General features: G+C 37.6%; 1 protein-coding gene across 1 annotated transcript in view; it reads right to left on the bottom strand.

Moving 5' to 3' along the window:
• Nucleotides 1-23,992, bottom strand: part of SNTG2 (syntrophin gamma 2) — a 315,981-nt gene that overhangs the window by 124,945 nt on the left and 167,044 nt on the right. The window contains exon 11 of the mRNA XM_023728305.1: nucleotides 14,338-14,454. Within this exon, the coding sequence (XP_023584073.1) occupies nucleotides 14,338-14,454 (117 nt within the window). The remainder of the gene's footprint in view (nucleotides 1-14,337; nucleotides 14,455-23,992) is intronic.

Below are 23,992 nucleotides of genomic sequence, written 5' to 3' on the forward strand. Positions count from 1 at the left end.
TGTAACAAAAAAGGGAATAACCAGAGTTTACGATAGGGAAGAAGATAACATTAATAGTTTTGTACCCTTACACCATGGATACTTTTTTTTTTTCAAATAATCATTGTCAATAATTTTCTAATACATTTGATCAAATTTGATTGGAAAATAGCAAGAATTTTAGACCGTAAGATGTATTCTCTTGGCATCTTCTATTATTATTAAGGAACAATGATTGCCATCGAGTTGATTCTGACTCATAGTGACCTTATAGGATAGAATGGAGCTGCCCCATAGGGTTTTGAAGCCTGTAATCTTTATGCAAGCAGACTGCCACATCCTTCTCCCACGGGTCGGCTGGTGGGTTCAAACAGCCAACCTCTGGGTTCGCAGCTGAGCACTTTAACTAGTGTGCCATCAGGGCTCCTTCAAGAGTAATACAGAGTGATTCTATATTAGGTATCCAATTGTCTAATCTCTTTGATCTATAATCTTCACTTAATTATTTCCAGATAATTTTTTTTACTGATAGCATATATTTGCCTAATTGAAATTCTCAAAATTGCTACTAATATTTTTTGCATATCTGTAAGCAACTGCTACATAATTTATATGTTAATGCTATAAGATGCTGTAAAATTGATTTTATCATGGTTATTTTAACACATTTTAATAACGTTTGAAAACGTGGATAGCTGAAACATTATCTTTCTGATTCTAATATGCAAATCAGAAATAAACATTCAGGCTAATGACGGAGAGTAGAGTGTATTAGAAGGAGCTAGGAATGCCTGGTTTTAACCCCAACTCTTCCAATATCATCTCTTGGCCTTTCAGTAGAGTAACAGGGTTGTAAAATACGGATTTCATCCTTCTGCTTCCCCATCCTCCCTTTTCTTTCTTCCACCCTTTTCCCTTCTTTTTCCTCTTCTCTTGCAATACGTCCTCCTTCCTCCCATCTTGAAGGAGCTCAGAAACGTCCTTGAGTAAAGGACTTTATCTTTTAGCTTTTCCTAAATTATTTGTCATAAGAATCTTTGGGTCCTTCTAAAGCTCAATTAGAATATTTTGATAGAAGGTGTTGGGGAAAATGCTACCTGAATATTTTCACTTTTCTGCAAGGTTACGGCTTTCTGAGCAAAAATATCTGGCCACCTAGTTTACAGGATGATTAGTGGTCACCATGCCTTGGAAGTTAGTAAATCATTCAGTGAACATTTCCAGATTTATCTCCCTTGGAGCCATTTTAACATTCCAAGTGGTAATGGAACAAGAGACCTTCACCTCTTCTCCCAAGGGAGGACTTGTTTCCATTAGTAAGATAAGGTCTCTCTCTTTCTCTGAAGATGACAGTGGCCAGTTGTACCAACTGCCCGGTACAAACTCTGAGATGGAGAGCTTCAGCATTCCTGTCCTGTGGTACAATCCTCGGTAATGTAGGGGACCTCTGGCTCTCACTGGGCTACCCTGTGGAGGATCGCGGAAGGGGAAACTGGTGCCACCTTATTCTGTGCATAATTAAAAGCCTGTTTCTGATACAGAAACCTCATGTTTAATGTCAGGAAAAAATAAACACTGATATGATAAACTTAACATAAAGTTGTATTAGATTTGAGCAAAGTAGAAATTGCCACGGACAAATTTCCATCAGGTTCAGAATATTCAGTCCCAGGCCAGAAATGTTATGTGTAAATATGTACGTATAAATTCACTCACCATGTTCTGTGCATTGATTTTACAATGAGACTCTGCTGATTAGCGACAGTAATCGCGTATGCTAAAATAAAACTTTAGAGTTTTCAGACACATTTATAAACATAAAAATGAAGCCATTCTGTGTTCACAATGACCAAGGGGGCACTCTGGCTATGATTTACTATCCCTATGTCAGGAATGTGGAAACTGTTGAATAAAGAGTATAAATTACTTGCCCAAACTCCCATGCCCAGCAAATAGAAAACATTAATTTTCAAACCCATAAACCAACCAACCAAACAAATACACAATAAACAACAACAAAACCTGTAGCCATAGTCAGTTCTGACTCATGGTGACCCCATGTGTTACAGAGTAGAACCGCTGCAGAGGGTTTTCTTGGTGGTAATCTTTATGGATGCAGATGGCTAGGCCTTTCTTCCACAGCGCTGCTGGGTGGGTTCGAACTGCCAATCTTTAGGTTAGTACATAAGCGTAAACCGGGTGCGTCACTCAGAGACCTCTCAGAACTTATAGCTTCTAATGATTAATCTACAACTTTTTTTACCAAGTCACTATTTTCCAAATATTTTTCATTGTCTTAGAAAATCTTTCCTGTCCCTTTTTAAAATATACTCTTGCTAGTTTGGATATTATGTGAAAGATGACTTATTTTAAGTAAAACATCTAATTTTAAACCAATATAATACACATTATGCATATGGACGTTTTCTTTTCTTCCCTACTTAAAAAGCTACCCAGGCTGTTTAATTTTCTTTACATGTTTTGTTTAATATTCATGTAAAGAGTATTCATCTAAGAGTAAATTACAAATAAATCATTCCAATGTATATGCTGAATTATATATTATGGCATCAAAAAAAGCAAAAAAAAAAAAAATTCTATTTTCACAATCTGAATTTTTTTTTTATACTTTTCTGATCTCCACTAACCATATTGTACTTGCTAACACAATATGTACTCAAAGGTCCCAAATTACTCAGTGGTAATGGGAAAATACTTGCATATTAATTTTCTTTACTGAATTAAACAAGAAGCAGTTGTCACTTCTACCTTTACTGATGTGAGCTCCTGAATATCTTGACAAAGCTCTGGAAGATGATGAACCAACATCACACTGTCTCTATGTAGAGGTCCACCTCATCCTTAAAAACCTCTGTTTGGAAACTTGGGTAAGGGGTAGACGAGATACAAGTTACCCCTCTCTGTCTGTACCTGGACTGTGGGCCCCCTGCACGTGTTCTTTTCTCACCTTTTCCTTTAAACTCTAAAGGAGCCTTTGTTTTGCTTTATTGTGGAATTTGCCCTGTGTTAACAGGAGGTTTTAAGCCACAAAGCGTTTTGAGATTTGTTGGTTTACTTTCCAGTGGATAGTGTAGCGCACGTTGCCGTCGAGTCAATTCCGACTCATAGTTTTCAGCCCTTTCAAAAACAACTACCACAACAAAAACAAAACAAAACAAAACTTCTGCTGACCGTTCTAAAACACATAAATCCCCTTCCAATATGTATTTTCTACATTATTCAACCACTGATTAAGGAGCATCGTCTTTATACGAGGCATGATGCTAGATGTAGTGGGAGCAAGAATGGATACAACATTGAGAAGCTCACAGATCAGTGGAAAATAAAAACATTGCATTTCTAGAATATTATGAATAAAGAAAATTTCTATATCAACCAATGCATTGGAATCTCACAATAACCCTTCCAAGTAGTCATTAATTGTATTCTCATTTTACAGGTGGAGTATAGGGGACTAGAAATTTTAAAGTTATATGAAGATGTTATGAAGTATACAAATAAAACAGATCAATTCAACCTGGCATTTGGATTGAATATTTATAAATCCTACTGCCTTCACCTTTTCATTTCTTCCCATATGTTACTGGCATTAACTACCATGGGAGAAAGAGGTGGTTTCTTTATTTTGTTAATAATGAAGAATCCAGTTAGTTGAACTTCAAAGCTAATTCAGTCTCATAGCATTAGGAAACATCTATATATGGATCAAGGAGTTCCGGTGGTGCAATGGTTAAAGTGCTTGGTTAGTGGTTTGAACCTACCAGCCACTTCATGGGAGAAAAATGTGGCAGTCTGCTTCTGTAAAGATTTAAAGCCTTGGAAACCATATCGGGCAGTTCTACTCTGTCCTATAAGGTCATTACGAGTCAGAATCCAGTCAATGGCACCCAGCAACAACAACATATTTAACTCTGTTAAAAAAAATCTTTTGGAGCTCTTTGGGCGTTTCAAACTTACAATAAACCTCCAAAATAAGCTATTGATTTGCTCCCTGACATCAATACTCTTCTCCTTTAGTGCTCCTATTTCAATAGATGGCAGCACCACGGCCCCACGGAAATCACTGTTGACGCTTATTCACTCACATCCACATCCGACCTATCAGTACTGTGTGGTCTGTATTTGCACGTGTGTGTCTAAGTGTATTTCATAGATACTACTATATTCAAGAGCGTCATAAACTGTGAGGTGCTATATTGATGTAAGGAACAATTTTACACTTACATTTAAAAATTCAAATTATGAAACTACATACTTTCTTGACGATAATGAAATCTTCATGTTTCAGTGATCTGAGAAGCTAAATTGTCAACAGAAAATTTTGGATAGATGCATAAAATTTAGATTAATATCTGGGTTCCTTAATTCTGATGGTATAAGTAAATACATGTGAGGCTAAAGCAATTTTCACAGGTCTACTGCACCTTGAAAATGACTTTCTAGAGTAACCTGGGATCTTGTTTTTTCTTTACAATAATAGCATGTCACTAAAATAATAATTATCAAAAGAAATTCCTAATAATGACTCTGAGAAAAGAGGGTGGGCATGGTGGTAAGTCATCTGCAGAAATTATTAGGAAAAAGAAATTAATGAAAGAAACACTTGTTAGGAAGTTTCAGGAGTGTCTTTATTTGAAAGGAGAAAGAGATGCTAGATAGCTTTTATAGAAAGAGTGTGTGTAGGAGGGAACACATTATTACAAGGTAAAGCACAGTACATTCTCCTATCTCAAAGATGCAATGCTGTCTCTGAGGAATTAGAATTAGGTAAAGGAAGGGACCTTGAGAGGAAAGAATAGTTGGAGAGAAAGAGGGTGAGAGAGAAAGATGGAGAGAGAGAGAAATCTAGAGAGCAGCTGTAGGTGTTTGCGTTGGATAGAGACTACCGGAAGGGACACAGAACATACAGGATTTGTTTACTGGTTTTCATATTGCTTTCAAATAATTTAGATGACCAAGAAAGAAACCACAACACACCATGGAAACCTATTGGGCGACTGAAAAGAGCAAAGAATTTGCAGACCAAATGAAGCAGAGCAAACACTAGTGGGGTAGGCATGGTGTGAGGGTCACCAGCAAACGAGCTTGCTGACATGTTTGATAGTTCCTATGTTTTGATGAAAAGTTTGTGGGTTTTGGTTCTGTCATAAAACAAGTAGAACTGTGACTTATGTTTCACAATATATACAGCTGATTTCATGTACTTTTAACACATTCCCCAGCCCCTTATGCCAGCCTTCTGTCTCCTTCCACCCAAGTTCTTCCCTGAAACTAAATCATGTCTTCAAATTCTGAGTAACAGGATATTTTGCCTTTGCTGGTGATGTACTAATTATACAAACTTCACCAACAGCGATATCATTGATATGGCAAAATTTATCTACATTCTGACAAAAACGAACATAAATTTAAATTAAGAAAAGGATTCTATAGCTATAGCACACAGCCTTGTAAACGCAAGTCTGAAGAAAAACACTTTTAAAGTTAGATTCAGATACACTAGGATTTCTTTAAATGGATGATTTCAAAATTAAATGTAAACAGGGACTCACAGTTTACAACTAAGCAAAATATGAATGAATACCAAAGGAAAGTTATTTAGCTGTATTTATTACTTTTTTCAGGTAATAAAAAACAAAAAATTATGGAAACCAGTACCAGGAAGAATAACTAAACGCAATACCCTTTAACATGTATATTTTAAAGCTGAATTCCCTATGAACTGTAATTACAGACTGGGTCTATGTGGAGCGATTATATCAATCTGGATCTGGATGTTATGAATGGCTCAAGCTCTTTCGGTCTGAAAGGGAACTTCTCCCTCCCAGCAGATGTCAATGACCTGAAACTTCTGGCACTTCTCCAGAAATAAACTGCAACCCTCAGAAGCACCACGCTAGAACAAGACATCTACTACATTGAATCTGTAGTTCAATTCAGCTTCGTTGAAGAAGAGATCCACCCGTGAGGTTTCTCATTGCCTTTCCAGTTGCTTTTCCAGCTGGCATGAATAGGGCTAGTAAGTCAGACTTCAGGAGGGGATCTAAAAGGAACATTCTCCCTCCATTCTATATTTTGAATATATTTTAAGGAAGTTCCAGTAGTAAATATAGGTACTATAACCCACAGTCTCTTAGGAGAAGTTTTCAACCAAAATTATCATAAATAACCCTTCAGTTGAGTACATTTATTTAGTATTTTATTTACCCATGACCTTCACTTGTAGAAGCACAACTCAAATGAGGAAACAGATAAATGTAGGTGTGGCTGCTCAATTATCACTAAAAATTAAAATACGTGTTTCTATTTTCTCTGCGTTCGAACACAATAAAGGTCCAGGATAAAATAGTTTTAATGGTAATATGGCACAGTTCTGACATTGTGTCTCTGAAATTAAAAAGCCTTCACATGGACACAGTTATCTGCCAGATGTTGGTAACTATGTTGGAAGCTGAGTGACAGAAGTAGACTCTCACAACCCCCCTTCTCCATTTACAGAATTTTTTTTTCTCTTCTTATATTTAAATTTTTTATATAAAAATCCGTGAAACTTTGCGAGTGAGTCAATGAAGTGCCAGGAGCTTTTATATGACATTAAATTCTGTTGTGTCCATACTCAATAGACTTGAAAGAGCATTAGACAAGGAACATCAGGATTGCTGTGTCCTCTTCCAGAGCACCATTCTACTTCCCCTCCCTCTGGACGACCATCCCTACTTCTTGTGCTGCTTCTTTTCGCTTAGTGCTGAGGCATTTATGTATGTTTCTGTTGCTGAACACCGTAATCCCAGAAACAGTGTTTCACAAAGCTGTGAGGAAGGGGCATTACCAAGTTGTTGCTGTTGTCGTTAGGTGCCGTCGAGTCAGTTCCAACTGATAGTGACCGTGTGTACAACAAGAACAAAACACTGCCCAGTCCTGCGCCATCCTCCCAATCGTTGCTATGTTTGAGCCTATTGTTGCAGCCACTGGGTCAATCCATCTCGCTGAGGGTTTTCCTCTTTTTCACTGACCCTCTACTTTACCAAGCATGATGTCCTTCTCCAGGGACTTGTCCCTCCTGATAAAATATCCAAAGTATGTGAGACGAAGTCTCGCCATCCTTGCTTCTAAGGAGCATTCCGGTTGTACTTCTTCCAAGACAGATTGCCAAGTTAACTGAAATTATATGTTGGTTTCTCTCACTACACTGTGAGGTCTTTGATGTCAGAGTTCTTGTATCTCTAGTTAATATTTCAGAACCTGATGCATAGTAGGAGGTGCTTATTAAAATGTTTGCTGCATTGAAATGAAGAAATACTTCGCTTGTGTCCAGGATAAACTAAAAACAGGCCTACTGGCCCCTACTGTTTATAAATATAGCTATAGGGAACATAAAAGACTTCCTCAGGCTAGAATTAGAAGACCTAGCTGCACTATAGTCCTATCTAAACAAGTTGTGCATTCTTAGAAAAGCAACTTGTATGTATCTAACATTTATCAATAAAATGAGGAATCATCTTGAACTGTCTATCTTGCTAGATTATCTTAGGAATCAAATGATATAATGTACATAAAAGTGCACTAGAAGCTGTAAAGGAATTTACAAATTTTGGTACTTTTATGTCATTTTTTTAATCTCTGTTAGATACTAGGATCAATTTAGCTCATCACTTGCTGAATTGATTATGGTAAATGCTGTATACTATAACCACTTTGGGGAGACTCAACGCATAATAAAACGTGTGGGAAGTGCCACATAAAGAAACCTATTTAACTGTTTTAAACCATTGCTTTTCAAAGCTCATTGACAATCACTTTTCTCGTGGAGTGCCTCCTAGGATTTTATGAGATACTTGAGTTCCATGAAAGGTCATTTACTAACTACGGCTCTATGTTATGCTGACAACACTGGAGTTATAAGGAATCTCAGTCCCTTCAAAGAGAAATGCCCCAGTCACAGTGCCTGTCATGTTATCATGCCTTTCATGGCCGTAGACGATGACTGTCCCAAGGTTGGGCGTGTGATGCATGGACAGTCTATTCAGTCTTTCAATGCCTCTGAGATAACCTGGCATGAATATCTTAGCTCTACTCAAAAACAGTATCAGCTCAGCCAATCTGATATTCACCTCTGGGATTTGAATTTGAAAATATGGAGTCAATTAAGCAGTGTCAACTGGAGCTGAAGTTGAAATGATGATGATAATAAATAACAATGATAATAATTTATTGAGCACTCATTCCATAACAGGTATGGTGCTAAACATTTGACACGCATTGTCTTATTTAACCAACACAAGAATGTTGGGACCAGGGCTTCTAACCGGTTCATTCTGGTTCAAGCCCCTGCTCAGAATTTGCATTTTCCTCCAAATATACTGAATCAGAATCTACATTTTAACAAGGTCCCCCAGGTGATTCTTATGTGTAAGATTCTTATCTATACATAAGAATCACCTGGGGGATCTTGTTAACATTCTTATGTATGTATGAGAGTCATCTTGGTATATTGTTAAAATGTAGATTCTGATCCAGTGTATCTGGGGTGGAATGCAAATTCTCAGCAGCGGGTCAAACTGGAATGAATCTGGTTGTGAGGTAGCTGAGGATTAGAGTGGTTAAGCAATTTACCCAAATTATACACTTTGTAAATGGCAAATCTCAGACTAGATCCTAGGTCTGTCTTAAAGCAAAGTCTGTGTTTCTAAGTGTTATACAATCCTGACAACATGGCCATAGATTACCGGAGGCTATGAATAACCAGAGACCATGAGCAATTAGGTTAACTTAGAGTGGGATAAAATCAGTTGGTGTTGGCTAGAAAAGCGAGCAGACATATACAGGGAAGTAAATATTCAGCGTCATATTCATGGTAGAACAAATGAATGAAATTTCATACACTCTTGTGTGTGAGAGCCCCGGATAATAATACTGAAGGCTTGCTGTGTGCTTGGCACTGTACTAAGCACTTCTGATGGATTATCTCATTTATTCTTCAACACATAGCTATCACGCAGATACCATTTTGATAAATACCACGTTGCAGATGGGGAATCAGAGGCTTAGAGACGTTAACAACCAACTCCAGGTCACATGGGGTGCTAATGAATCACAGACCTGGTGCAGCAACCTGTGGTTCCTTGGCTAAACCTCAACAGTATTGCTTTTCAGTTTTCGAAACGGAAATAAAAAGATGGGTTCACTGGCAAAAAGAATCTGGGTTGTGTCCAGGAAACTACTTCCAGAAAAGAAATGACCACTTCTAGCAGCTTTAGATGTGCCTGTGGGGGGATGACAGTTCAGGCTAACACAACACAAAGACTTGGGAACGGGGGGTGTTTACTGGATGGGGACAAGCAGACAAAAGGAGCACTGAAACACAAAGATGGAAGCCATATATTAAGCAGTGAGCTAAAACTTTATATACAAAGACCTCAAATCCTCAAATTTCCAAAAACATGCCACAGCTGTGAGTGGATGAAGACCTTCCGAAGCTGAGGAGCCAGAGGTTTATACATCTGAATGTACTTTCTTTTAGATATTCTACAGAGAAAAAAGTAATGACACATGGCTAAAAATTATACCGTGATTAACCTTAAATTGCTTTTAATGGAAAGAAATGGGAGAGCAGAGAGGTGATGCTTTTTCCTCTCGCATAAGGTGCTTTCTGTAGCTCAAATTAGCTAAAATGTTCTAGAAGGTCAACACCTTTATCCCTTTTCTCTGGAATGTTGCCATTGACTTAAGCAATGATTTCAGTTTTAAATAATTCCTAAAAAGTATGTGATGTGTTGTGTAATAAAATAAAATTTTTTTAAAGTCTCTTTGTGAATGGGTTTTATAGATCCTATTCTCAAAAAAAATTTGGAGGGGGGGTGTTCAGGTCCAATAGCCAATTAAAACCAAGGTTACAAAATCATCATGAACTGGGTTGTCTTTTTTCCTAATATATACCTTCCCAAGGTCTTGAAAAAGTCAGAGAAGAGATTTGTTTTGCACTTGACGGAAAAAATAGTTACCTCCATATTGATTTTTTTCAGCCATGTCTGCATACGTCCATCACTGGTTGACAACCGAACACAAATATATACATATACACATACATATATATATATAGTCTACAACAGTTTGGGACACCATACAATTTAGAGTCTAAACTGGGACACGGTTAAGACTGAAACTGATTGCTGTTAATAATTATGCCTAGACAAGACAGAAAAATGGGACTTGATCTATGTAAACTGGAACATAGGATCACCCCACTTTAGCTGGATGCTGAGGCCCCAGGTAGCTTGAAACAACCACTTCTTGACAAGTTCTCATTAGTCTTCCAAAATCAAATGATAGTTGTTAAATTTTACATTTTCCAAACATGTATTAACTTGCCCCCTGGAAATAATTAGCTCTTCTTTTGGTTTGCTTATTTATTTTTCCTATGCCTATATGATGGACCTTTGAAAATAAATGTTTCATAGTCTCAATTCACAAAAACGTACTTTCCAGGATCTTTCCTTTTTGCTTCACTACTTGCCCATGAATCGATCCTCAACCAAAACTTAAAACACACAACAGTAACAACAACAAAAAGAACAACTCTAAGAATTTATGAAATTTAATATAATTTAAATCCTGAGACATAACACCTAATATTTTAGAGGATTTAAAAATCCTGTAATTGAAAATGGAGCCCTGGTGGCACAGCAGTTAACAGCTCAGCTGTGAACCAGAAGGTCAGCAGTTCGAATCCAGCAGCTGCTCCTTGGAAACACTACAAGGCAGTTCTACCTTGTCCCGTAGGGTTGCTATGAGTCAGAATCGACTCGACAGCAATGGGTTTTGTTGTTTGTAATGGAAAATAAAAAATAAAATCGACGTAACACAATATCATAACACAATATCATGAAACGTAACACAATATTATAAACTGAAATCACCATTATATTTCCCTAAAAAAATGAAAAAACAACAACAAAAACCCCACGTACACCAGAAATTACATATTTAAAAACCCGAAGAAGCAAATCCAACTTCTACCCGGAGCTGACGCTCCACATCACATTACACCTGGAGGGGCAGTTACTTCTGAGAACACAGGGACTGCCTGCAAAGCACCTGGCTTTCTGCAGACACCTTCTAAATGGAGGTCTAACAGAAGGCAGAACCTGCTGGCCGCCCCCAGCGGACTCAGAAGATGAAATTTCCAAAGTTTCTAGCGTGTTAGTCATACAGGGCTCTAAGGATCGGGTGTAATTGTCAACTTATATGGGACCTTAATGGCCAGCTGTAAGGAAGCTAAATAGCTTTATTAGGATTATGTACAAAGTCAGACAAAAATCTCTGCTCCTGAGGACTAGGTCAGAGATTCACTGTAGTACTTGGACTCTCCCAGGCCACCAGGCACAGCGTCTGAGTCACTGAAACTTTAATTTTTTTGGGTGCCAGACTGGGAAATTTCAATTAGTTTCACAGAGGAAACTAAAGTTTGGAGAGATTTAAAAAAAAAGGCAGACTGGGATTAGATGCCTAATCACGAACTCTTTACTCACAGTCCTTCCCATTGGATCAGGTAAACTGAGTGTTGGCAATTCACAGCTCAAACTATTTATTAGTGTCAATCCCATAGCATCAGGCAGACATAAAGTATTTAGGAAAAGATGTAGTACATTCTACATATTCTTAAAATATCTACAATTTAGAAGATGCTGTAGCTTAAAAAAAAAAAAAGGAAGGAAGCAAAAAAGACAAAGATAAAGGCTGGATAAGGCAGGACGGGGGTACAAAGGCAGGAAGGCAATTATGGAAGGCATATGTCTGCAAAGGCCCCACGGACCTGCTGTGTGTACCCACGGAATCTAATGCTAGCTCTAGTGAGCCTGGGTGTTATATTGATTTCAATTTGTCAGTTATTCTTTTTCCATAGAGCAGAGGTTTGAACAGGTTTCAAACTTCTAAACAAGATATTATGGTAGTCAGATGGTATTGCTTGCTTCTGGCAAATCTGAGCAATGGAGGTCAGGCAATCTATTTGTATGCTGTGGTATTTGTGACATGGATCAATGCAAAGAAAATTGGCCACTGAATTTTAAAAAAACAAGCAAAAAATGATACTAATAATAAAATAAAAGTATTACGTGGTCCATCTTGTCACTGTGGAGCTCAGAAAAAAAAAGTTAGAATTTCTGTCAATGAAGCTGAAAATGGCAACGAATATGGATAAATAGTTTTTTTTTTTGCTCTCAATGGCATAGAGATTTGGTGCAATAGTTCAAGCATTTCTCATAATTTAGAATGCTGTATGTGGAGAGCAAACATACATGGAGAATCTTTCTCACTAATCAGAATAGAAAAATTAAGATTCCTTAAAGAACTCTCACTTGTGTCATCTGAGGGCATTTTGTCATTTTTGACTCCTGTCCGCCTAGTCCTGAGAGGGTAGGTACATTCTAGTTTCAGCAGATGAGCTGAATAGTCTTAGATCTGATGGACGTGAAGCTGGTATATTTTCCTTTCCTCACAACTTCAGATTAGGTGCTGAGCTGCTCTTCTGTGTTTAGTCTCTAAGGGTAATGCATGAGGCACTTCTGCTTGCAGCAGTAACAACATGTATAGATTACTGATGGCCACCCTCTCAGAATCATAAATCACGCTCCAAGTCTACCTGCGCTTCACTACCTAGCCTGGATTGAGGCTATCCAGATTATCTGGAGTTATTTTTATGTTTTCTTTTTTTAATTTCAAGTTATTTCCTAGTTTTACTTGGTGAGACAAAAGCATATAAAATTTTATTTAGCAAGAAATGTCAAAGAGCATTATTTGATTTGTTCTGAGGAGATTCAATCATGTATGGAAATATTCCGATAACTCTTTAGTGGAATAGCTGGTTAAATCTGAATATCACTGTAGTTCAGTTAACAGTATCATAACAAGGTTATTTTCTCAGTTTTTAACAAATGTATCATGGTTGCATAAGATCTTAACACCCGGGAGCAACTGGGTGAAGGCTATACAGAAATGTTCTGTACTACACATGCAACTCTTCTGTAAATCTAAAATTATTTCAATGTAAGTTTATTTAAAAACCCAGAACTTATCAATGAAAGGAACATGCAGTATATTACTGTCTTTTTTTGGGTAGGTATCTTTTTTTTTTTTCTGTATTGTGATTTAGGTGAAAGTTTACGGAGCAAATTAGTTTCTCATTAAACACTTAATACACAAATTGTTTTGCAACATTGGTTGCCAACTCTGTGATGTGTCAACACTCTCCTCTTCTCTGCCCCAGGTTCCCTGTTTCCATTCGTCCAGTTTTCCTGTCCCTTCCTGCCTTCTTGTCTTCGATTTTGGGCTGGTGTGCCCATGAGTCTCAAATACATGACTGAACTATGAAGCATGTCCTTCACGTGTGTTACTGTTGACCCTACAGACCTGTCTAATCTTTGGCTGAAAGGCGAACTTCCAGAGTGACTTCAGAACTGAGTTAAAAGGGTGTCTGGGGGCCAGACTCTTGGGGTTTCCTCAGTCTCTGTCAGACTAGGAAGTCTGGTCTTTTTTTTTTTAATTGTCTTGATGTCTGAAAGGAAACTTGATTGTGTCCTATTATTTACTCTTTAATATAGCAGAAAGTTCAATCAACACTGTCTATAAACTTGTATGTATATGTATTTTTTGTAGATACCTAAAGCTATTAGGTTTTTTGTTTGCAGTTCTGATTTTCAGACTCACAAAAAGTAGATTGGCTTTAATTGGTGAACTTCTATATAGACAACCACATTTGGTTGCATTTGGTCAGTTTTAAAGGAATGGTGTGAGTGGCATCTGGAAAATAAAATTGTAGAACTACGGCATTTAGCATTAAATTTACATTATGAGCTCTACTTAAGTAGGCTGCTGGCATATTTTATTAAAACTTCAAAAGATATGGGGAAAAGAATAGCTTTTAAAATTTCATTGTTTACCCATTCAATTCAGAATATCTAAAGAGAAGTCTTTTTTGTTTGTTTTGTGTCTCTTGCCGTATATTTGATTTTTATCTAATACATAAAGCCTTCTGCATCCCTACTCCCACACCAAACTGATTTTTAAGCAAAAACAAAACAAAACAAAATAACTCCATTATACTGTAATAGGTATTTGAATTGAGAGAAAGAAAAGGCTTCATTAATTTACGAATTTGGAGTAGGAAATAGCCACTTAATCCGCAAACAGGATACTTCCCCCCCATTTAGGTAAAGAGGAGAGTGGCATGACAAAACACCTCTATCTTTGCTCTCCAAACACCAGATGTAATTACTGCTTCTCTAATGTAAACAACTTCATCCCCAAACTAGTCCCGAGTGTATGTAAAGTCGATCTTACCGGAGGAGTGCTGAAAATGTAGAAGGATGACCCTTTCAGTGCCAGGAACTTGTGTCTGAAGGTTTGAGAGGAGTCAGCTCCTTGAAGTTTCTCATTTACCCACCCCATATGTACAACCTGCAGAGGGAAACCTTTGAAAATTAAAAACCAAGCCTTAAAAAGAGCATACTGTCACAGGAGTAGAAAGAACAGGCATTGAACAAGCTATCCTCTCAATATTTCAGCACCCTTGAAGTCAGCAGAATGTAAAAATGTGAAGTCTAGTTCAATCTTCAAAAATCGAGTATACATGATATGAATGTATAACATCTTTAGTTGAACATTCAAATTCATATTGGGCCAGGTGCTGTATAACCTGTTGCCATTGAGTTAATTCCGACTCATAGCGACCCTATAGCACAGAGTAGAGCAGCTCCATAGGATTTCCAAGGAGCAGCTGGTGGATTCGAACTGCCGACCTTTTGGTTAGCAGCCTAGCTCTTAACCACCACGCTACCAGGGCTCAAAGGTTCTATATATGAACTTCTATATATTTTCAGTTTTGACGAATGATCAGCTTCTCTGCTGCAACAGAGTTGCACATTCCAAGTATTTTTTAAAAATATGCTATTGGATTACATTCTATTAGAGATTAGTATTTCAGATTTTTCTATGATGTTGTAAAAACAGCTAATTATATTTCCATTTCTATAGTAAATATATAAGTTGACATATGGAAAAACTGATTATGCTTTTCTTTACCATTTAATTCTTAACAACAGTGAAACGAATACAAAAATATTAGATTCTTACCACTGGTATTGAGTATTTATAATCTTTTTACAGCAAATTAAAATTATAAAAACGAGAATATGATCAAAAGTAATACAAATTAATAATTTGGTGCATGAATCCAAAGTAAGCTAAAATTTCTGTGTCTTACCTAAAATTTTAATTTGACACTTACTTCATAATAAACGCTAAGAATAATGTATTTCAATATTTCCTCATTTCTTCATTTTTGCCATGTTACAGAAACCAATTAATTAACATATTCATATGAGTGTAGACTTAAAACAACTTGAAATTTAAAAAAATGCACATAAATTTGTCATAGACATATAAAACTTCATGAAACGAAACTTCCCTATGAAATGTTTCACAGTGCTAACCATCCATGAAATAAGGCATCTTTCAAGTTTGAAAATCTAGTGTTTATCTGGAGTGCCCTCAAACAGAATTATCCGAGTGAAGGAAATAATTGTAATGTTTTCGACGTAGGTAATTTCTTCCTTCAATTTCTTACCTGACAAAACTCTGACAGTTCTCACTCTTAGTGAAGAACATCTTATAAGGTCAATGATAAGCTGGTTTAAACCTCAAGATGTGAGACGAAATAATAGTAATAACAAAGTAAGATTTCCACCAACAACAGTTTTAGTGATGGAAAAGAGAGAAGTAAGGAATATGATTTGGTGGATAGCTGTAACCATAGCTAAGTAGTGAAAATTATTATGAGTTTGAATGTTAAATACAAATAATTTAAAGAATTCAAAGTTTTAATTTTGTCTCATCGGCTGTCCTAGATAGAGGTTTATAAATAACCCAAAGATTTCATTGGTTCATGAACTTGTAAGCTTCTTATGGCTTAAATTTTTATTCCTATTAAAATGTAGGAACCACATCAATGTTATACGTAACACATTAATGTTATAATACTAATAAACTTATTTGTTAAAATCATGAATCCTTAGAAACATTTAACTCTGCAGATCTTCAGTTTTTCGACATGAAATGGGACTACTACCACCTGCCTCATATGATTATTGTGAGAATTTAATACTATATGATGGAAAACCCCTCACAGGTGGGGTGTAAATAATACACTGTTCAGATGGCATTAATACTGTACAAAAAAACCACTAAAATATAATTGACTACTTGAGTTTATTTTGGGTTTAAAACCAAATACACAGATTATTTAAAAAACATCTAATTGAGTTTTGCCTTTTTTATCTGGTCAGGTCATATAGGCACATCTTTGTTGGTTATAATACCAACACTATCTTTGTTGGTTATAATACCACTGTAAATCATAAGATGTACTCAACTTCCATTGTTAAAACTCATGTCATTTTTCCAGCCAATTTAGCAGACGCTTGAAATTTTTAAAATTAACATGAATTCAGTGGGTAATAATTTAATTCTCAACTCATTATTGCATGAGGATAATGATTTGTATAGTTTATTCACGATAGGATTAATGTTAAGCTCATTTACTAAAAACGGTGAATAGCAAACATAGTGACTTTCACATAAAAATAATCTGCTGAGGATTGTTCAGAAATATGTCTCCATTATATGAAGACTGTACATAATAGTATTAAATAAGTTGTCCTAGTGTTCTTAAGTTAGTATATGATCATACTGCTAAAGCTAATTAAGCGGTATTGAATAGTTGGCAAGGTTTTACAAATCAAATCATGACGATTAAAGGGTCGAAAGTTGCATGGTTTACTGTATGGATTTTCTTTTCCTCTTAATACAATGTTATGAAAGCTAATGAGCCGTACTGTAGCTCTGTCTGGAACAAACTCACTTGATTACCAGGTCTTATGTCAGAGCTGCCCTCTTAGGTTATGGGTTGGTAACTGCTGAATAACACTTTAGCATAGTAGCAGGCACTACTACTTCACTTGCAAGAACTCTGGACTTCAAAGGTCCTTTAGGAGTCTCTGCTCTCCCCATTATTCAGAGGGCGGTCCTGGCATTTGCTTCATCTCTCTGCATTTCAGTGTCCTTGTCTGTAAAATGGGAGTAACACAATCCACTGCAAGTCTGCTTCTAAGAGTAAAGGAAGTAAGGTGATGTCAATACCTTGAAAACCATAAAATGCTACATAATTATTAGGTTCTATTATCATCTTTGGAGCCCCGGTGGCACAGTGGTTATGAGCTCATCTGCTAACCAAAAGGTTGGAGTTCGAATCCACCAGCCTCTCCCTGGAAATGCAATGGGGCAGTTCTACTCTATCCAGTAGGATCCCTATGAGTTGGAATCAACTCGACGGCAACGAGTTTGCTGTTTTGTTTTTATTATCATATTTGGCAGGAGTTTGGTCATGTCTCTTCTTAATGCTTTTATAGCACTTCCCACTGGATGCCTGACTAGACCACAAGCTCTTTGAGGGCAAGAACCACGTCCTTCGTCTGTGAGCTACTCTACATCCCACAGTATCGGCAGTCAGTTGCTGTTTCCTCTTTCTTGAAAGAAAGAGCCAGTCAATCTCTATCTATTTAATAGCTGTGGAGCCCTGGTGGTGCAGTGGGTGAGAGCCTGGCTGCTAATCAAAAGGTCGGCAGTGTGAATCCACCAGCTGCTCCTTGGAAACCCTATCGGGCAGTTCTACTCTGTCCTACAGGGTCGCTATGAGTCGGAATCCACTGGACTGCACTGGGTTCATTTCGAGTTATCTTTATGCGCAGCCCTATAATCACAGTAGAGAAAGGTATGTTTATTGTATTTATCAGGATGGCTGAGGGGAAGACCTTTCTTTTATTCATCACCATCAAAATCTGGAACCAGAATTTCTAGAAAATATAGGAAATTGATTAAACTCTAAATTTACTGAAAGCTTTTAAGAGTCATCAGTAAGCACACAAATCTAATTTGATACTGTACTTATTACCAGGAATCTACCGAGAACCTTTATATACTACTGAGTTAGTAAGGGCTAGAGGACAGAAAATAAACACAGTCCAGACAAACCACTAAATAATGAAACTGAAACATCTCTTTGCAGATCTCTGGTAACAGGTTTATATACATATACACACATGTACATATGCATATGTAACATATATGTGTTCATACACACACACACACACACACACACATCTACCAGAAAACCACACCTGTTGCCATTGAATTGATTCCGACTCCTAGTGATCCTATAGGACAGAGTAGAACTGTCCCATAGGGTTTCCAAGGAATGGCTGGTGGATTCAAACTGCCAACCTTTTGGTTAGCAGCCAAGCTCTTAACCACTGCACCACCAGGGCTCCATATATATGTATACTTATTTTTTTCCCCGGATAATAAAGTGCTTGGCACATACTCCAACAAGAATTTTATATTGAAGAGAGAATAAAGAGGTACTTTCCTGGTCAAGATGACAATAATACAGGTTGTTATTAACCTAAAATTTCTATCAGTTGGATATGAACTTAATTAAATTCCATATGTAATTTAATTCTGCTAAGTTTAATTAGAAAATAAATAATAGCTCTACTATTATTGGAAACATTGGCTGCTTTCTGAATCTCTTTTAGTATATGGAGTTCATAAATTATATTAAGGGAAGCTCATTTTATCTTTTACATTATGGATTTTCTAATGCCTTATTACATATTCCAAGAAATGTGTATTATAATTTTATGAACACCTACCTGATCGTATCACCATAATTAAATTAAGAGGACATAAACCATTATAAAAGTAATATATAGTCACTTATCTTATCTGATGACATTTCTATGGGAAAGTCCATATTTTTGGCCCAAACTAGTCAAGATAATTAGTTAAGCATACCTGGGACAGTTACTTTACAGCTGGTCCGTTCCTTTATGCAGAAAAAGCCAGAACTACCTACATTCTTTAGGCTTTTAGGAGAAAGTCATCAGTATCTCTCTGGTTTCCTCTGCATTCCCTTTAATTCAGACAGTTCAAGAAGAAATGTATTCTGGGAAAATACAGAACCGCTTGCTATTTTAGTTGGGTGAACATATGTTCCAGTTTGCCTGGGACAACTCTAATTTATGCTTGTTGTCTTTGGATCCCTATTGGGTTAGCCTTTGTCTTAGACAAAAGTGCCCCAGTTTGGATGACAAATTACATGGTCCTTTTATTTCCAAGAGATAAGAGTCTACAGATCTAAACTCTATGCCTTCTGTATTACCCTTCTAGTTCTATTTTCTTTTGGTTTTATTTGTCACTTTCAGTTTGTTAAACACTCTTGTTCTTTCATATTTATTCAAATATTATTTTTTCTCTGCTACATACTTAAATCAATAATTAATTGTTCAGAATGAGAAAAAAAATCCTTCCTGTTTTTAAAGGGCCCAGTATTAACTTCTCTTAGATCTGTTGCTCAAAATCACCTCCACGCTCCATTTACTGCCCATCTACATGCAAAGGCAGAGTGGTAGGTGGTGTAGGGAACACAAGGATAGCTAAGACTGTCCTGATGTCAAAGAGCTGTCCTCACATTTCTGTCAACAATGCTATGAATTAAAGACAGATAGGGGTTCTACTTTAAATGTGAACAGGACTGGGCTGGAAACTGAATTAAGGGCAAAGGCTCTTATTATTATAAGTGAGACCACTTTCATGACATTTATAATGCATGTGTGTGTGTGTGTCTGTGTGTGTGTATGTGTCTTGGCTAGGTGACTATATCCATTTCAGTGTAGACTATGGTTAACTTACCCAGCTTTCCAGGCAATGCAGTCCTTGTTATTGGAGCCTATGGGGTGAGTCCTGAGTGCTTTGACTATACTTGTTATAGGAGCCTATGGGGTGAGTCCTGAGTGCTTTGACTATACTTGATAAAGGAAACCCTGGTGAATCAGGTAAGTTTAGGTCTTCTTAACTAGAATCCCTCTAACAGGGAAAATCCAAAAAAGCCAAATCCACTGCTATTGAATTGATTCCAACGCATGGAGACCCCATGTGTTACAGAGTAGAATGGCCACTTAAGGTTTTGTTGACTGCAATCTTTACAGAAGCAGACTGCCATGCCTTTCTTCTGTGGCACTGCTGGGTGGGATCGAATCGCCAACCTTCAGGTTAGCAGCCGAACCCAAACTCAGTGTACCACCCAGGGATCTAACAGGAAAGAGTTCCTGATTTATTTCCTTCAGCTGTCTCCAGACTCTTTTCATGGTGTCCCCCAGTCAGTACAATTTTCTGAGCACATTACCCTATTATATACGTTATGGTTTGTGCTTGAATACTAGCTTAAAGGTTGGTGGTTAGAACCGACCCAGTGGTACCGTGGAAGAAAAGGTCTGGTGATTTGCTTCCATTAAGATTATAGCCAGGAAAGCCCTATGGAGCAGTTCTACCCTGTAACACATGGGGTCACCATGAGCCAGGAATTGACAAAAGAGCAACTAACAACAGCAATACATACATGACTTCACATATAAACGGTATTGTCACTAAGTGTATGAAATCTTGGTAAAATTAATGTCTTTCTAATTTTTGGATAGAATACAAGTATAAACAGCAGTTTTGATATGTTCTTCCTGCATCCCAAAGGATTGTCTTGAGCCCCTACACCTGGTTTCTACGACTTTGTACTGCTACAGAAGAGGTCACACTCAGCATAAAAGCCAAGATTTTTTTCTCCCCTCAAACTTGCATACATTAAGATCAGACCAAACTGCCTAGCTGTTCGTCTTTTTTAATAGAACTGAAACTCTCTGCCCTCTTGTTTACTATCCAAAGCAACCGTGCCTGACATAAGCAAGGCTGTTTTGTAACAGAGATACTTCCTTTTGTAGGGAGCATGAAATGATTCCACTTCAGCTCCCAACAAACTCATTTACGACATCAGATATTTGAGAGAGTCTGTGTAAGAATATACCAATTATTTATTCACTTATATTCCTCTGACACTGTGCTTTAATATGGGATAACTATTTGGAAATGCAGTACCTAACTTACATTGAGAAGGAGCCCTGGGGATGCAGTGGTTAAGCATTCAGCTGCTAACCAAAAGATCGGTGGTTTGAACCCACAAGCCGCTCTGCAGAAGAAAGATGTGGCAGTCTGCTTCCGTAAAGATTACAGCTCTGGAAACCCTATGGGGCAGTTCTACTCTGTTCTATAGGGTTGCTATGAGTTGGAATCGGCTAGACAGCAACGTGTTTTGGGTTTGGTGGGCTTACATTATTTTAGCTGCCCAGAAAGTTATTTTATTTAATATACACACTGCTGCTATATCTTTTCCCTTTTTAGGTGGTTGATAAAAAAGAAACATCCATTTGAACAGCATTTCCTATGTCTTGTATAAAAACATAGGGAACATTAAAAAAAAAAAGTTGTCATCGAGTCAATTCTGACTCATAGCGACCCTATAGGACAGAGTAGAACTGTTCCACAGGGTTTCCAAGGAGCACCTGGTGGATTCAAACTGCCGACCTTTTGGTTAACAGCCATAGCTCTTAAGCACCGTATCACCAGGGTCTCCATAGGTAACATTATGCCCACCATAATAATCACTGTCTTCACATAGGAATACACGAGCTTCATAAGAGCTTTTATGTTTTTATCTTTCAAACTGTTATGGATTAAATTTTGTCCCCACAAAATATGTGTTATAAATCCTAACTTCTATGCCTGTGGCTATAATCCCATTTGAGAATGAGTTGTCTTTGTTATGTTAATGAGGCAGGATTACTGCAGGGTGTATCTTGTGTCAATTTCTTTTGAGATTTAAAAGAGATTAAATCAGCGAGCAAAGGACAAATGGAGTAAGATAGATGTGAAGACACATGGAGATCTCCAGGGAACCAGGAAGCAGCAGCTGAAGAGACAAGGACCTTTCTCCAGAGCCGACAGAGACAAAGCCTTCCTCTAGAGCTGAATTTGGACTTCTAGCCTCCTAAACTGTGAGAAAATAAATTTCTGTTTGTTAAAGCCATCCACTTGTGGGATTCTGTTATAGCAGCACTAGATAACTAAGACAGAAGCTAAACTTAGATTTTTCTCCTAACTAAAATGAAAATTATCTATCTATATATCTATTGATCAATATATTTGGTTTATTTTTCTTTAGCTTCCAGCAAAGTTTAAATCAAATTCAAAGTTCAATCTTGCAGCCTGTTCTTCTCCATTGAATAAGAATAAATTAAAATCTGTTGCCATTAAGTTGATCCCGACTCATAGCAACTCTACAGGACAGAGCAGAAACGCCCCATAGGGTTTCTGAGGAGTGGCTGGTGGATTCAAACTGCTGACCTTTTGCTTAGCAGCCGAGCTCTTAACCACTGTGCCACCAGGGCAAAAAATAATCACAGTTGTGTAGCATTTGCACCTGGGAGGTCCTTTCACAATCTTTACCTCATTTGGACCTCACAGGCTTGAAGCCAGAAAAAGTAGCATCCTCATTCAGGATCTTCCGCTTGCTCTTTTTATGACCTTGGGTAGCAAGTAACTGAACCTCTCTAAGCCCCATGTTCCTCCTCTGTAAAAGTGAGCAAACCCCTCCCTCAGAAAGCTGTTGAGAAGAACAAATAAATGTTTGTAAAGCATTTTGCCTGCTGTGACGTGCTCCGTAAATGGTGGTTATGGTTATGATGACGACTATTACTGATCAAAATAAGAAAGAAAACTAAATGTCATGGAGTATTGTAAGACTCATCCAACATGTGGAAAGAATTTTGACTCTGAACACAGTGCTGCCTTCCAGAGTGATGTCCCCTTTTTTCTAGCATCCGTTTGCTAGGGAGCCCCCTCTTCCCATCACACATGCGTGTTTTGTTGTTGTGGTCAGGTGTCTTCAAGTCACTTCTGACTCATAGTGACCCTGCGTACTACAGAATGAAACACTGCCCCGTCCTGCGCCATGCTCACAATCATTGTTCTGCTGGTGCCCACTGTTCCAGCCACTATGTGAATCTATCTCATTGAGGGTCTTCCACCTTTTTGCTGACCCTGTGCTTTACCAAGCATGATGTCCTTCTCCAGGGAGTGATCCCTCCTGATAACATGTCCAAAGTATGTGAGACACAGTTTTGCCATCCTCCCTTTTAAGCAGCATTCTGGTGGTACTTCTTCCAAGACAGGTTTGTTCGTTCTTTTGGCAGTCCATGGTATATATTCAATATTCTTCGCCAACACCATAATTCAAAGTCTTCAATTCTTCTTTGATCTTCCTTATTCACTGTCCAGCTTACGCATGCATATGATGTAACTGAAAATACCATGGCTTAAGGGTCAGGTGCACCTTAGTCTTCAAGGTGACATCTCTGCTTTTCAACACTTTAAAGAGGTCTTTTGCAGCAGATATGCCCAATGCAATGCATCTTTTGATTTCCTGACTGCTGCCTCCATGGGTGTTGTGGGTCCAAGTAAAATGAAATCCTTGACAATGTGTCAATCTTTTCTCCATTTATCATGATGTTGCTTATTGGTCCAGTTGTGAGGATTTTTATTTTCTTTATGTTGAGCTGTAATCCGTACTGAAAGCTGTGGTCTTTGATCTTCATCAGTAAGTGCTTCAAGTCTTCTTCACTTTCAGCAAGCAAGGTTGTGTCATCTGCATATTGCAGGTTGTGAATGAGTCTTCCTCCAATCCTGATGCCACCTTCTTCTTCATATAGTCCAGCTTCCGGATTATTTGCTCAGCATACAGACTGAATAAATATGGTGAAAGGATACAACTCTGATGCACACTTCCTGACTTGAAACCATGCAGTATCCCCTTGTTGTGTTCGAACAACTGCCTATTGATCTATGCACAGGTTCCTCATGAGCACAATTAAGTGTTCTGGAATTTCCATTCTTTGCAATGTTATCCATAATTTGTTATGATGCACACAGTTGAATGCCTTTGCATAGTCAATAAAACACAGGTAAACATCTTTCTGGTATTCTCTGTTTTCAGCCA

This window comes from Trichechus manatus, unplaced genomic scaffold (assembly GCF_000243295.1).
Source record: "Trichechus manatus latirostris isolate Lorelei unplaced genomic scaffold, TriManLat1.0 scaffold00023, whole genome shotgun sequence".
Lineage (NCBI taxonomy): Eukaryota > Metazoa > Chordata > Mammalia > Sirenia > Trichechidae > Trichechus > Trichechus manatus.